The sequence below is a fragment of the Nomascus leucogenys genome, chromosome 7b, assembly GCF_006542625.1.
Source record: "Nomascus leucogenys isolate Asia chromosome 7b, Asia_NLE_v1, whole genome shotgun sequence".
Taxonomy (NCBI): domain Eukaryota; kingdom Metazoa; phylum Chordata; class Mammalia; order Primates; family Hylobatidae; genus Nomascus; species Nomascus leucogenys.
In genome coordinates this window covers 49,309,982-49,325,809 of record NC_044387.1, presented here as the reverse complement: position 1 = coordinate 49,325,809, position 15,828 = coordinate 49,309,982, and the positions used below count along the sequence as shown (strand labels likewise).

At 41.6% G+C, this 15,828-nt stretch overlaps 1 protein-coding gene across 14 annotated transcripts in view; it reads left to right on the top strand.

Moving 5' to 3' along the window:
• The window catches only part of SPECC1L (sperm antigen with calponin homology and coiled-coil domains 1 like), a 148,139-nt gene that overhangs the window by 74,942 nt on the left and 57,369 nt on the right, over positions 1-15,828 (top strand). For all 14 annotated transcript variants that reach the window (XR_004030968.1, XR_004030969.1, XM_030815916.1 and 11 more), the window contains one exon: positions 1,949-2,039. Coding sequence is in view for 12 of the 14 variants with exons in the window: in XM_030815916.1 (XP_030671776.1) it covers positions 1,949-2,039 (91 nt within the window). In the remaining 2 variants the exon portion in view is untranslated. The remainder of the gene's footprint in view (positions 1-1,948; positions 2,040-15,828) is intronic.

The window sequence follows — 15,828 nt, the reverse complement described above, 5'->3', positions numbered from 1 at the left end:
TTTGGAGGACTTGTACTACCTGATTTCAACATTAGATCAGTAGAACAGAGAGTTCAGAAGTAGGCCAGTTGATTTTCTACAAAGATACCAAAGTAATTCAATTGGTAAGGAATAGTCTTTTGAAAAAAAGATTCTGAAGTGACTAGATAACTGTATAGAAAAAAAAATAACCTCAGCCCGTACCTTATGAAATACACAAAAATTGAAATGGACTGTCGACCTAAATGTGAAAGCTAAAACTACATTTTTTACATGAGAACATGAGAGAAAATCTTCATGACCTTTAAGACTGCAAAGATTTATTAAGATGTAAAACATGAACTATAAAAGCAAGTTGATAAATTAGGCATCAAAACTTAAAACTTCTCTGAAAGACATTAAGAAAATACAAAAGCAAGCTACAGACTGGGGAGAATATATTCATAATACATTTACATTCAGTAAGAAGACAAACAACCCAATAAATAATGGGCTAAGATTTGAGAAGATCCTTCCAGGAGAAGAATACAAATGGCCAATGGTACATGAAAAGATGATCAACATCATAGTCATCAGGAAAATGGAAATTAAATCCACAATGAGATCCTATTCTATATTCTTCCAAATGGCCAAAATCTAAAAGGCTGATGATCTTAAGTGTGGTAGGGATGTGAAGAAGCTGGACCTTGTCCACATTTCTGATGGGAATATGAAATAAATAGAAGTTAGCCAGATAAAAAGGGCTGGGTGAAAGCTGTGGGAATGAAGCACAAGAAAAGCATAGATAAGCAACGTGGTCTGCATGATAGTAAATAAGTAGGTTGGTGGTGTTTGAGCATCATGTAGAGGTGGCAGGAAAGCTGAGGGGTTTTAAGTGTTCATGGTGGATTCTTTTTTTTTTTTTTGAGATGGAGTCTCGCACTGTTGCCCGGGCTAGAGTGCAGTGGCGTGATCTCGGCTCACTGCAACCTCCACCTCCTGGCTTCAAGCGATTCTCCTGCCTCAGCCTCCCAAGTAGCTGGGATTACAGGCGCCCACCACCACACCCAGCTAATTTTTTGTATTTTTAGTTGAGACGGGGTTCCACTTTATTGGCCAGGCTGGTCTCAAACTCCTGACCTCGTGATCCACCCACCTTGGCCTCCCAAAGTGCTGGGACTACAGGCATGAGCCACCGTGCCTGGCCGTAGTGGATTCTTCTGGCTGCTTGCATATGCAGAAGTCTGGAGATGAGGATGCCAGTGACAAGCCATTGCTGTAGTGCTACACTGAGATGACAGGCTGTACTGGGCAGTTGTAGTAGCATTAGCAAGCGGGTGGCAGAATTGAGATCTATTTGAACCAGGACTTGAATGGTCAGTACAATTACAAAAGGAGCACATCTGCATTTCATTTTGGAACATGTTTTTATATTTACTGAATTGGTTTGTGATACTTTACAGATTCTCTTCCAACAAAATAATGAAACCACATTCAGAATACCAGTGGTTGCCAGAGGTCAGTGATAGGGGGTTGGGGATGGGAAGAGGGGTGTGACTGTAAAAGGGCCCCAGGAAGGATCCTTATGGTGATGGAAATGTTCTTTATCTTGACTGTATCAATAATATATAAATGACTATATAAGATATGACTGTATCAATATTTAGCTAATGTCAAAATCCTGCTGGTGGTATTTTACTATAGGTTTGTAAGATATTACCGTTGGGGGAAACTGAGTAAAGAGTACATAGGATCTCTCTGTATTCTTAAAACTGCATATGAGTCTATAATTACCCCATAATAAAAAGTCTAATTTTTAAAAAAAGTATATTGATCACAGTCCATGCCTGTAAGGTGTGTTGCAACCTTACTATAGCAGTATGGAAAGAATTAATACAGATTTATAACTAAATATCTACTCTCTGCAGCATTTACTTTGTGAGTCCCAACAGTCAATTTAACTTTGATATTATTTATCTTATGATTTCAGAGACATTCCATAAGTGGACCAATCTCAACATCCAAACCCCTGACAGCCCTGTCAGATAAGAGACCAAACTATGGGGAAATCCCTGTTCAAGGTACGTGTAATATGCCATAGCATTTCACCTTTTTTTCGATTTTTGAATTGTTCTGGCTTCTTTGGCAAACTAAGTATTTTCTTTGCTCTTGATACTATTTCAATCAATCTGGTATACCTTTGTATCAGAAGTTCACTAGTAAATATATCTAAATTACAAGTGGGGAAAGTAGTTGTTAATGAATGCATCTTTCCTGACAGCTGTCATAATGGGTAATAGAGAGTGTACACCATTGCTAGGCACTGTTTTCACAGTTCCTCATGGCATATGTATTATTGTCATCCTCATTTTACAGATACCAAAAATGAGGCTTAAAGAAGTTAACTAATTCAATTCAGGTTAATACAGTTAGTTACTGAGCAGTAGCCCAGGGCAGCCTGACTTCAGAGCCCATTCCTTAAATCTCTGGGCTGAGTTTTGTTACCCTGAGAGAGCTGAGACTCTGGAAGATGAGGGTCAGTAACTCTTTGGAGCCCTTGGGAGGAACTTGCTGTTTTCACACAGCCATTTTTTTTTTTTTAAGCTGGAGTATCACTCTGTCTCCCAGGCTGGAGTGTAGTGGCGCAGTCTTGGCTCACTGCAACCTCTGCCTCCCGGGTTCAAGCGATTCTCCCACCTCAGCCTCCCGAGTAGCTGGGACTACAGGCGCCACCATGCCCAGATAATTTTTGTATTTTTAGTAGAGACAGGGTTTCACCATGTTGGCCATACTGGTCTCAGACTCTTGACCTCAGGTGATCCACCCACCTCAACCTCCCTAAGTGATGGGATTATAGGCGCAAGATACCGCACCTGGCTTTCCACGTAGTTTTTTATGGTAGAGCTGGCACCAGAACCCAAGTATCCCACCTTTCGAGGTTGAGGCTCCCTCTCTTACCCCACACTGCCTCTTCATGCGAGGTACTGAAGTGCATTGGAAAGATGAACTGCAGCATTGGGGTGTGGTGCTGGGAAAAGCAGTGCTTCATTTGGGGTGGGTGTGGGAATGTTCCCAAGTGTCCCCTCAGGGCCTGAGGGCTCTTCTTAGCTGATGCAGGCCAGTTACTTCCATGAGTCAGGAATTCTTGGTTATGCAGGTTAGGCTGTGTATATTAGACTAGAAGGTTTCAACAGGTTTTGGGTCAGAAGTAAGCAGACTTGTGAAAAGTATTCAATTAAGGAACCCAAAGGACTGGCTATGTGGGCTCCATGTAGTACCAGTGCCTGAAGAGTTCAATTTAGTGGTTGAACTGGCCCTATACCTGTCAGTCTTCAGTGTTCTAATAAGCTGGTTGTGTACACATTTAGGGGCAATGGAGCACAAGATGGTGCTGCTGCTACCTTCCTGGCACAAAGACTTGCCTTCTGCCCTGCTTCTTGGCTTCTGGTTCATTTGTCAGTCATGACCTAAGCTCTTTTCTCTCCTCAGAAGGTTTTGCTAAGGGAACAAATAGTGGAAGGTTTAAAGTTTTCTTAACCCAAATGCTCTGCATCTCTCCTTCCTCTCTTTGCATCCTGCCTCCCAGATGAACCCACAAAGGATTTATATATGTGTGCAGTGCAGAGATCTTGGCCTCGCCATGGCCTGGCTGTTAACTGCAGCCTTTTTGGTGCTGTCTCCTCATCTGTAAATTGATAGTGAACACCCAGCTCACTGGGTTCCTGGGCTCTTAACACCTGCAGCTGCTGAAATTTGCAAGGACTGCTGTGTCCCCAGCCCAGCCAGTTCAGTCCTAATCTGATGTGACCCGTCAGCAGCATTTGGCACTGTTGAGCGCTCTGTCTTCTAGGACATTCTTTTTGGTTTCCCTAATACCACACTCCTGTGCCTTCTATCAGACTACTTCTTCTCCCTCTCCTGTATGGCATTTCTCCTTTTTTTTTTCTTTGTTTTTTTGAGAGGGAGTCTCACTCTGTCTGCAGTGGCACGATATCAACTTACTGCAACTTCCGCCTCCTGGGTTTAAGTGATTCTCCTGCCTCAGCCTCCCAAGTAGCTGGGATTACAGGCGTGGAGCACCCCACCCGGCTAATTTTTGTATTTTTAGTAGAGACAGGGTTTTGTCATGTTGACCAGGCTGTTCTCGAACTCCTGACCTCAGGGTGATCTGCCAGCCTTGGCCTCCCAAAGTGCTGGGATTACAGGTGTGAGCCACCGCACCCGGCCTGGCTTTTGTCTTCTTCCTGACCCGTACGTGGAGGTGTGGCCCAGAGCTCAACACAGGGCCTTTGTTCTTTGTCCTCAGTTTCTTTGTTATTGTATCCTGTCTCATGACTTTAAATACTATTTTTGTGCTGAGGACTGTCCGATTTGCATCTCTCGCCTGTTCTTCTCTGGACTCTAGGTTCATGTATCCAGTTGCCTACTTGACATCTCCCATTTTGATATTGAATATTCTCAGACAATGTCTCCAGGACAAGATTTCCCCCACTTGCCAAACTTGTCCTACATGTAATCTGCCTTCTCCATCTCCATTCATGGCAGTTTCATCCTTAGAAACCTTGGAGTCATCCTTAACTCCCTTCTTCATCTTAGACTTAGTTCAGTTGTTTAGGAAATTCCATCGACTCTACTTTCAAAATATGTCCAGAATAAGAGCATTGCTCTTTACTGTCACCTCCCTGGTATAAGCCACAATCATCTCTCAGCTGGGTTCTGGCAAAAGATTTCTAATCACCCTCACTGTCTGTTCTTGACACTGTAGCTTGAAAAACAGAAATTGAAACCTACTACTCTAGTCAAACCCTCTACATCTCCCCATTTCTTTTAGAGGAGGAGCCAGAGTTCTCTCAGGGGCCTCCAGACCCTCGCAGCCTGGCTTCAGTGTCCTGTCAAGCCTCTTCACTTTCTTGCTCACCCTGCCTCACCACATGGGCTTCCCTGCTGTCCCTGAGTACTTGGGCATGCTCCTGACTTAGACACTTTGGCGCTTTCTCTGCTGGAACCCTCTGCCTGGAACACTCTGCTGGATCGAACCTCCTCAGCAAGGCCCTAAGTACCATATTTAAAGGTGGAAACCACTCGTTCTTCCACACACCCCTTTCTCTGCTTGCTCTCCTCATCACTGGTCCCCTTCTAACATCCCATATGGTTTGTCTATAATTTTTATTTCTTTCTCTTATTTCCCTAAATTGTAAGGCCCATAAGGCAAGATTAGTGTCTGTTTTGTTCACTGAGGCATCCTCAGCACCTGTAGAAGTACTGGACTCTTGATAAAAAATTGTGAGATGAGTGAAAGAAAGAAGAGTTAAAGCTTGTAACGTGCTTAGCGCCAATTCTATCCCATAGTAAATCTTTGCTGTTCAATTTTATTACTATATGTGTGAACTTTTTCTGAGTAGCACAAGTGGCTGAGAATGATAGCTCTCATTGGCCCACAAGTCAAAGATTTTAGACACCTGAGTTGCCTGCAGGATTTTTGCTTAGCTGCCAGCAAATAACTAGAGCACCTACACAAGCTGTGTCCTAGGCATCTTTAAAAAGCTCTGTGTGTTGAAGGCAGAGATGGAAACCAGGAATTCAGGAACATTTCCACTCTGCTGCTTGGTAGGTGTGCCCTAGTTCTGTCAATAGTCAGCCTTTTGACCTTCTTCAGTCTGCGTTAAGTGTGGTCAGAGCCAGTGCAAGTCTGCAGCAGCCTCTGAGAGTAAGTATAACCCTGTGCCAGTACCCTAAAGCTGTGAGTCCAGCCTGGGCATGGTAGTGTGGCTGCAAGCCTGAGAAAGCCCAGGAGGAGAGACCCCTGAGGGCACTGAGGTGATCCTGGGGCATCAGAGGACAGTGATGCTCTGTGTTCCAGGTGACCTCTGAGGAGAGTGGAGTGATGCACTGAGAAATGGCTCAGGGTCTTCCCGTACCTCCTGAGCTCAGCTGAAGCCAACCCTCGAGGCCTTCTCCACTCTCCACTGCTGCTTTCCAGGCTTATCTTGATGGGGTCAGAGCAGGGCGAGGTTTACCAGGGGAAACCAGCACCAGTAGTGTGTCTCAAGCTTACCTGAGTCACTTGTTAAAATATAGAATCTTGGGCCTCCCCTCAGATCTAGTGATGCAGACTCAGAAGCTTGGATATGCCATTTTCACAAGCACCCTAAGTGACTCTTAGGAATAAGTGAATTTGGAATATTATTGGGCAAAGACTACCGTTTAATTATTTCTGTTACCTTGGCTTTTGTGGGTGGAGAATGGGTGTGGAAAGTCTGTAGGCCAAGGTTATTGAAAACACAGATTAAATGCATTAAGATTCTATTCCTGGCTCTTATTTTATTATCATCTGGTGATGCATCGAACGGTAGTGCCAGCGGCATGGGGGTACATGCCGTCAGTCTGCGTAAAAGCTGGTCTCATTCTCCACTTCAGTCTGTTGTCATGCCTTAGTGGAGCCTGGTTGAGACATTGCAAATACAGGAGAAAGGAAACACACTTAGGTGAATCAATATCACAGTAGCTGATACTGTGATCTTTTATCTTAAACAGTCATTCAAGAAAGGAACCACTCAGAAAACTAAGAACAACCAAATGATTTGTGGCCATAAAAAGCCACTGTGGTTTTCCAAATTGTGATGAGAGTAGGATTTCTGAGCTCTGTCTTGAACTGCTTTTCTTCCTTGGTTGTCTTATTTACTTAGGGATGAATTTAAAAATACAGTGTGTAATTTTCGTTTTAAAAATTTCAGTGTCTTCATTACTGAAGTTTAAAAAGATGCTGCCTCTTGGAGAATGGCGTGAACCTGGGAGGCAGAGCTTGCAGTGAGCCGAGATTGTGCCACTGTACTCCAGCATGGGGAATAGAGCGAGACTCTGTCTCAAAAAAAAAAAAAAAAAAAAAAAAAAAGATGCTGCCTTTTGCTCTACAATAGTTTTTTTAAAAATCTGTTATCCTTTAGCATCATGCACTTGCAGGAAAATGTTTCATACCAGAGAAATCTTACTATAAATGCACTCAATCAAATGTTCTTTTGTTGGTTTTACCAGCAGTTGAATTAAATGGCTAGAGTCATGACTGGTGCCACCGTAGTGAATCTTTGTAGATAGTATATGAATTAGCATTTGTGCCCTAAGCTGAGAAGCACAGATTCTGCTGCCAAGTACATGGATACAGGTAGTTGAAAAGTACACAGTGACCAGATGAGCTCCAGAATGTTAAGCATAAACCTCAGCTGGCTGGTGTAAATGGTTGAGAAGCCTGGGCTTGCCCAGTGTCAGTGTGACCCTGTCACCGTGTCTCTCAGCTCAGGCATATAGATATCTTAAGAAGTTGGTTAGTCCAAGTGTAGTTGTGTTCTGTAAGGAAATTCATACCATTATTACCTGTCTAAATTGTGTTACTTGAGGCTACAGATTTTTATAAACTGAGTATTTTGAAAAAAAAAAAAAAAAAGATTTATGTTAAGGGTGCATACCATAAATTTGTATGAAGTTAGGAGGTTTTACTGGAAAGCCAAATCTTCTGTTTAAAAAGTTCACAGAATTTTCTTTTTTACTCTAAATCAGATTCTGCCTCAGCTTTAGATCTAGCCTTAGGCCATGAAAGTCCCAGGATAAAATAAGATAGAAATCCTACCCTCCTGCACTTTACAGTCTAATTGGATATTTAGTCACCCCCCCTTCTTCTTCCTCTTCCCTGTGGTTCTTGATAAAAATCAGACCTTATTTTTATCAATCTCAGCTCTTATTTTCTCACCAACATATTATGATGAAAATTTTCAAACATACAGAAAAGTTGCAAGAAGTTGTGCCATGAATTATCCACTTACAGCCTAGATTCTGTGACATTCTTTTATATTTGCTTTATCACAAAGTAAGTTATAATCACTACCCTTCAGCATGCATATCAGTATTTATGGTGTTCTGTCTCTCTGTGTGTTTCCTTTTGAAATAAGTTTAGACTTAACAAAAATATTAGCGTTCCCTTCCCCCAGCTTTTTTTTCCTTATAGGAACATCCTACATAACTGTAGAACAGTTATAAAAAGTGAGAAATTAATATCAGTAAAATATTATTAACTAACCTACAGAATTTATTTGAATTTTACCAGTTTTTCCACTAATGTCCTTTCTTAATTCTAGAATCAAATCGAGGCTCCTACTTTCTATTTAGTTGTCTTATCTCATTAGTCCCCACCAGTCTGCAGCTGCTTCTCACTCTTTCCCTGTCTCACATGACCTCAACACTTTTGAAGAATACTTGTCAGTTATTTTGCAGAATGTCTCTCAGGATGGGCTTGTCTGATATTTTCTTCTGATTTAAGTTGAGTTCATGGGTTTTTTTTCGTTTTTTGTTTGTTTTGTTTTTTTGAGTTTTTTGAGATAAGGTCTCACTGCAACCTCCGCCTCCTGGGTTCAACTCTTGTGCTTTAGCCTCCCGAGTAGCTGGGATTACAGGCACATACCACCACACTCAGCTAATTTTTTTGTATTTTTTGGTAGAGATGGAGTTTCACCATATTGGCCAGGCTAGTCTTGAACTCCTGACCTCAAGTGATCCACCCACCTCGGCCTCCCACAGTGCTAGCATTACAGGCATGAGCCACCATGCCCAGCCTGAGTTTATATTTTAATGGAAGGGATACTGCAGAGGTGATGTGTCCTTTTCAAGTTATTTTATCAGGGGTACATGAGATTGACGTGTCTTGTTACTTCTGATGTTAAATTAACTTTGTTCACTTGGTTAGGTGATTGGCTGCTAGGAATTAGTAAATATCTTTGTGTTAGTCCATTCTTGGATTGCTATAAAGAAATACATTAGTCTGGGTAATTTATAAAGAAAAGAGGTTTAATTGGCTTACAGTTATGCAGGCTGTATAGGAGGCATGGTGCCAGCATCCGCTCAGCTTCTGGTGAGGCCTCAGGAAGCTTACAGTCATGGTGGAAGGCAAATCAATAGCAGGCATGTCACATGAAGAAAGGGGGAGCATGAGAGAGAGGAGAGAGGTGCCACACACTTTTAAACAACCAGATCTCACAAGGACAGCACCAAGCCATTCATGAGGGATCTGCTCTTATGACCCAGGTACCTCCTACCAGGCCCACCTCCAACACTGGGGCTTACATTTGAGCATGAGATTTGGAGGGGACAGACACCTAGACTGTATCAGTTTTGTTCCTTCTTAAACTTTCTCTCACTGATTTCAGCGTTTATTTATGCATTTTGCCCATGACAGTTATTACTGTGGTGTTTCAGTGGTGGTTTTCTATTTCCTCATTCCATCTGTAAGGAATTATTTATATGTATTATTCTATTGACATCATTCATTTATATTAGTATAGACTCATGGATATTCTTTGGATTATAATCTACTACCATTTTTATTTGTTTTGTTGTCAGGTTATTCCATCAGTGGCTGTTGAGAGATCTTTCACATTGACTCCTTGCTCTTTCAATGCACCTTCCCTCCACCCCTGAAGTACTTTCTGGCACCACAAGATGCTCCAGCCTCATCTTGGTTTTTTTTCCTGCACCAGCCCTGGAGTCAACCATTTCTCTAAGGAGTTCTGGTTACTTTTTTTTTTTTTGAGACCGAGTCTCACCCTGTCGCTGGAGTGCAATGGTGTGATCTCGGCACTCTGCAACCTGCGCCCCCAGGTTCAAGTGATTCTCCTGTCTCAGCCTCTCAAGTAGCTGGTATTACAGGTGCACGCCACCACGCCTGGCTAATTTTTTTGTATCTTTAGTAGAGACGGCGTTTCACCATGTTGGCCATCTCTTGACCTTGTGATTCACCCATGTCGGCCTCCCATAGTGCTGGGATTACAGGCGTGAGCCACTGCACCTGGCCAAGTTCTGGTTACTTTTATTAGAGAATAGTATTTAGAAACCAAGATCCAGGCCAGGCGCGGTGGCTTATGCCTGTAATCCCAGCACTTTGGGAGGCCGAGGTGGGTGGATCACGAGGTCAAGAGATCCAGACCATCCTGGCGAACATGGTGAAACCCTGTCTCTATTAAAAATACAAAATTAATTAGCTGAGCGTGGTGGTGTGGGCCTGTAGTCCCAGCTACTCAGGAGGCTGAGGCATGAGAATTGCTTGAACCTGGGAGGCAGAGGTTGCAGTGAGCCAGGATTGTGCTACTGCACTCCAGCTTGGCAACAGAGTGAGACTCCATCTCAAAAAAAAAAAAAAAAAACCAAGATCCAGGTGCTAAATGTGCTCATTGCTACTGGGGTTTCACAGTCTTTAGTCCCTCTCTGGATAGAACTATGGAAATTGTATGTATATGTACCAACCCATGTGTATACACTATCCTATCTGTCTGTGTACCTACCTATCTTATCTATCGAACTATCCACCCACCTACCTACCTACCTACCTACCTATCTTACTTATCTGTCTGTCTGTCTGCCTATCTATCAAAAACTGTAAGTTTGTACTGATACCTGACTCCAAGCCATCACCAACGGGTTCATTCCAGAATTTTCCCTTCCCTTACTTATAGCTTATTTGTTTTGGGGGCGAGAAACCTGGCTCTCATTATCTACAATATATTTATGTATTTGTTCAACCTTAATATATATATACAAAGTTACTTAAGCCAGTTCCTTTTTCCCTACTCCCTTCAGTTGGTCTGTCATGGTTTCGTAATGCAGTCAGATTAATTTGTCATAGTCTGCATTCTGTTCTCCTCTCCTTCTCTCCCTCCCTCCCCCCATTCTGTTTTTTTTTTTTTTAATTTACATACAGTAAAATTTACACTATCTGGTATAAAGTTTTGTGGGTTTTGACAAACACGTAGCCATTTGTCTATCATCATAGTTACACAGTTCTGTACACAAGAGTTCCATCACCCCCAAAATTCCCTCATGCTGCTGCCCTTTTATAGTCAACCCCTACCATACACCCCATTCCCTAGCAACCACTGATACGTTTTTCATCCCTATAGTTGTACCTTTTCTAGACTATCATATAAATCAAATCATACAGCATACAGCTTTTTTTTTTAAGTCTGGCTTCTCTCACTTGGCAGCATCTTTTTATTTTGCTGTTATTGGGCAGAGTGTTTTATAAATAAATGTCAGTTAGATCTAGTTGGTTGTATTGTTCAAGTCTGGGTCTTCTATATTTACTCATTTCTGTCTGCTCGTTTCTAGGAATTACTGAGAGAATAGTCTTGAACTCTGAAAGTCTAGTTGTGGATTTCTATTTCTCCTTTTAGTTCTATCAGTTTTTACCTCATGTATCTTAAAGTTCTGTTGGTAGATGCATACCCATTTGGGAATGTGTTATGTCTTCTTAGAGAACTAGCCCCTTTATTATTATTATATTTTTTAAATCTCTGATAATATCCCTTATTCTGAAGTCTTTCTTTTCTGATATTGACGTACCTACTCTAACCTTCTGTTAGTGCTTGCATGGTATATCTTTTTCCATCCTTTTAATTTATCTATGTCTTTAGATTTAAAGTGAGTTTCTTGTAGATAGTATATAGTTCAGTCTTTTTTATTCATTCTGACATTTTGTCTTTTAATTGGTGGATTTAGACCATTCTCGTTTAATACGATTATTATTATGGTTAGATTAAAATCTACCACCTTGTCGTGTTTGTATTTGACCCATCTATTCTGCTTCTTTTTCCTTTTTCTGCCTTCTTTTGGGTCCATTGACCATTTGTTATTACTTTGTTTTATCTCCCCTACTGACTTATTTGTATCCATTAAATTCTTTCAGTGGTTGCCTTAGGTTAAGGTTTGTCAACCTTGCCCTTATTGGCCTCCACATAACTGTTGTGGGGGATTGTTTTGTGCATTACAGGAAGTTTAGCAGTATCCCTGCTCTCTACCCACCAGAGTCCCAGTATCACCCCCATCTCCCCAGTTATGACAACCAAAAATGCCTCTAATTTTTGGTTGTCACAACTGGGGGAATAGGGGTGATACTCTAATAATCCCCTGGGGGGCAAATTTGCCCACAGTTGAAAATCAGAGATACAGTTTTCACAGTTTTATTTGTCTAATTTCAGCAGAGAGATGGAAGCTATAAGAGTAAATCAAGTAGGAAATCCTAGCCAATCTTGCATATTGTCTGCCTTTTCCCTTAGAGACCTTGTTTCACTTAATATCATGTTTTCAAGGTTCATCCATTTTGTGGCATGAAACAATTCCTTTTTAAGGCTGAGGCTGGAAACTGGCTCACACCTGTAATCCCAGCACTCAGGGAGGCCAAGATAAGAAGATTGCTTGAGCCAAGAAGTTAAGACTAGCCTGAGCAACATAGTGAGACTTCATCTCTATAAAAATATAAAATGATATATTAATCATAGTTATTTTAAATGCTCTATAGATAGTTCCAACATCCATACCACTTGGTTTTATTGATTACTTTGTGTCCTGGTATAGTGAGCTGGGTATGTTGGCTTTTTCTTGGCTTTTTGTATTTTACAATTCTTTATTGAAAGCTAGACATCTTACATGGATAGTAGATTGATTTTATGCCTTGAAATGGACACCTCTTTTCTTCTACTTAGGTCTTTAAATGTGGGAGTTTGAGTTAATCTGCTCAGGAGCTGGGCTGGGTTTGAGGTTTGTTGTTGCTGTGATTACCCTCAGGGCAGAACAGGCTTCCAGTTTCTCCAGTAATACTTTGCGTTTAGACTGGGGAATAGTTTTCCAGAGGGCTTTTCTTAATGCCTGTTCCAATTTCAGTGTTAGGCTGTGGTTAGCATTTCATCTCAGACAGAGAGCCTGTCTTACCCTCTTACAATGCTTTCGGCTGAGCTTTCCTATTTATTCATTCACAGAGGGCATATTTTCCTTTATAATATTGGTCACATTTGTAATAGCTGCTTTTAAGTTCTTTTCTGCCATTTCTAGGACATAGGCCATCTTCAGGTAGGTTTCCATTTCTTTTGAGTATGGTTCATTTTCTTTTTTCTTTGTACATCTGGTAATTTTGAGTTGTGTCTTGGGTGTAAGGATCACATATTGTAGAGGTGATTTTTTTTGTTTTGTTTTGTTTTTTGAGGCAGGGTCTCACTCTGTCACCCAGGTTGGACTGCAGTAGTGTGATCCTCACTCACTGCAGTCTCGACTTCCTGGGCTCAAGCTGTCCTCCCACGTCAGTCCCCCAAGTAGCTAGGGCTACAGGTGTGTACCACCATGTCTGGCTAATGTTTTTGTAGAGATGGAGTCTGGCTGTGTTGCCCAGGCTGGTCTCAAACTCCTGGGCTCATGCTCCTTCTCTGGTGTCAGCTTCCTAGAGTATTGGGATTACAGGTAAGAACCACTGTGCCTGGCTGAGAGGCTTGATTCTATTATATTCCTCTGCAGAATATTGGTTTTTGTTTTAGCAAGCAGTTAACTTGGCTCACCTCAGACTCCAAACTCTCCCTGCAACTGAAATACGTGTTCAATTATTTTGTCCATAATTCAGCTCTTTGGAGCATGAGTACTTGTGGACTTCAGAAGTCAGTGAAGGATTTGGACAGAGTTTATATACAAACTGTTGGCTCTGTTTTCGTGGCTCTCCCTTTCTGGTATTTTCCCCACAGCCTCACTTTCCAGCTGCTATGGTTGTCCCAGGATATGTCGTCTAGTTCTTCAAGACAGTAAGACTGGGTTTTCGACCAAATTTTAACTGCCCCACTTGGCCTCACTCAGCAAAAGCTTCTATTTTGAAATCTATTTACCTATAAATTTGATTTGGGAAACAATAAAGGGAAAACTACCTGTAACTATTTATTTCTACAATTAGAATTAACTAGCAGACCTAGTATGCCCATGTTACGTATCTGTCTGAAGTAATCAGAATGTATCTCTGTTTATGTTTATCTGTTTATCTGACCCCTGGATCTCCTCCTCTTGGACTTTGTCAGATGCTGTTAACCTTATGCTCTTGATGGTTTATTTCCTTCTCCTGTATCTTCAACTTTACCCTCTTTACCGGCTAGCTCCTTTCTGTCATTTAAAAATACATCTTTCCTTTGTTAAGAAAAAAAAAAATCCTCCCTCTCTTGCCCACCAGCTACTATACTTTCTTCCTTACTCTTGCTCAGTTTCTCTCCACATCTTTCCTATCTCCCACTCCCTCCTCAGCACATTCTAATCTTACTTTTGTCCCCACCAGTGTATTAATTGCTCTGACCAAGATTACCAGTAACCTCCATGTCACCAAGTGCATTCCCACACCATCACCTGTGTGCTTACAGTTTCGAAACAAAATATTCACGTCAGACTTTTCTTTTGCACTCTCTCTCTCATTGCCTGGTCCACATCTTTCCCTGGGTATCTCAAAGGGTTCTCAAATTAAATGTGTTCACATCTCTTCCTTCCATAATCCTCCTCACCTTTCTTACCTCTGTATGTGGTACCTCCTTCCTTTTTACCTTCATATCCATCTGTCGGCAAGTCTGTTGATTCTGCTGCATCAAAGAGCCCTTGAATCTGTGTACCTCACATACTCACTGGTACCACCCAAGTCCAAGTCACTATCATCTCTTACCTGCACACTCTAACTCATTGTCCTGTATAAACCGTTACCCCTTTCCAATCTGCTGCAGCCAGAAAAACGCTAATGTGGTAAAACCTCCATTGGCTCCCCTTTGCCAACTAGATAAAGTCCAAATGCCTTACCCTGGAGTTTGCCTGCGTGACTCACCCTTGCCTGAGCTGGCCCCTCTGGCCTACCTTTGAAGGCTTACCTCACTCTGTTCTTCCCCTCCCACTGAATATCACCACAGTGTCCTAGATTTCTTTGGTGGTATGCTAAGCACTCAGTTGGGAACACTCTTTTTCTTCTAAGCTCTCCTTTGCCTGCATAAAGACTATTAATTATCCTTCTAATCTCAACTTTGCTGTCATTTCCTGAGGAGGCCTTTCCTGTTCTCCCCTCAAGACCAGGTCACGTTGCCCGCTGTGTTCCCAGAACCCCTGGTACTTGTTTTTTCTTAGCATCCCTCACTCGTAATGACTTTTTGAATGCTTGCTTCTACTGTAGACTCCAAGTTCCATGAGAGCAAGTTTCCTGTCTCCTTTCTTTTTTTCTCTGACCTTTGCACCAAGCCAAGTGCCTGGCAAGTAGTGGACACCTAAATGATCTTTGTTTAATGAATGGATTAAGACAAGAATAGCTTTACATGGCAATAGAATAGAATCTGTTACTGTAAACATAATATCTCCTGCCTGCTACGCTCAATTGTAATACACTAATCTTATTTCCTGAAGAGGGATAAACCGACAGTTTGACATGAACATTTAAGCCAGCCTACTTAGTAGAGTAGTAAATGGACCTGTGTTCTTACTGTGACAAGTGCCTCTGGGCAGATTTGATTCTCACAGTGGAAATACTTCATGAAATGGCAGCAGCCTGGATTGTGGCTGTTAAAATTTAACACAAATAATTTTTAGAAGAATAACCTATTTGGGTTCTCAGTGCGTTTTTGTGTATTTTCAGAAAGTAAGTGCGGGGCTATGACAGGGACAGTCTGTCAAATTGAGGCAGACTTGGATCCTTAACCATGCAGTAAGAAACAGACTCAGCCAGCGTTGGGCACATGTATCAGCAATACATTTCATGAACTTTTTTTTTTTTTTTGCAATTGTGCTTATAGTGTGTATTGTAAAAGAGAAAATTAAGGTAACTTAGACAGTTTTCATGTAGGGAATGACCAGGGCTTATGCCTGTGTACATAGCAAGCACCTTGTTTTGATTTATTTGTCTTTTCAACCTTCGTTTTCACTTTCTTAACTTGCTGTGTTCTTCTTTGGGAGACTAAAATTTTTTAGGGAAATAACCACAGTGTCAAAATTATAGAATGGAAAATTTGATTAAATGTAAAACATTGATTTTTGTTTCCTACTATTTCCATGTTCTTTTGACTT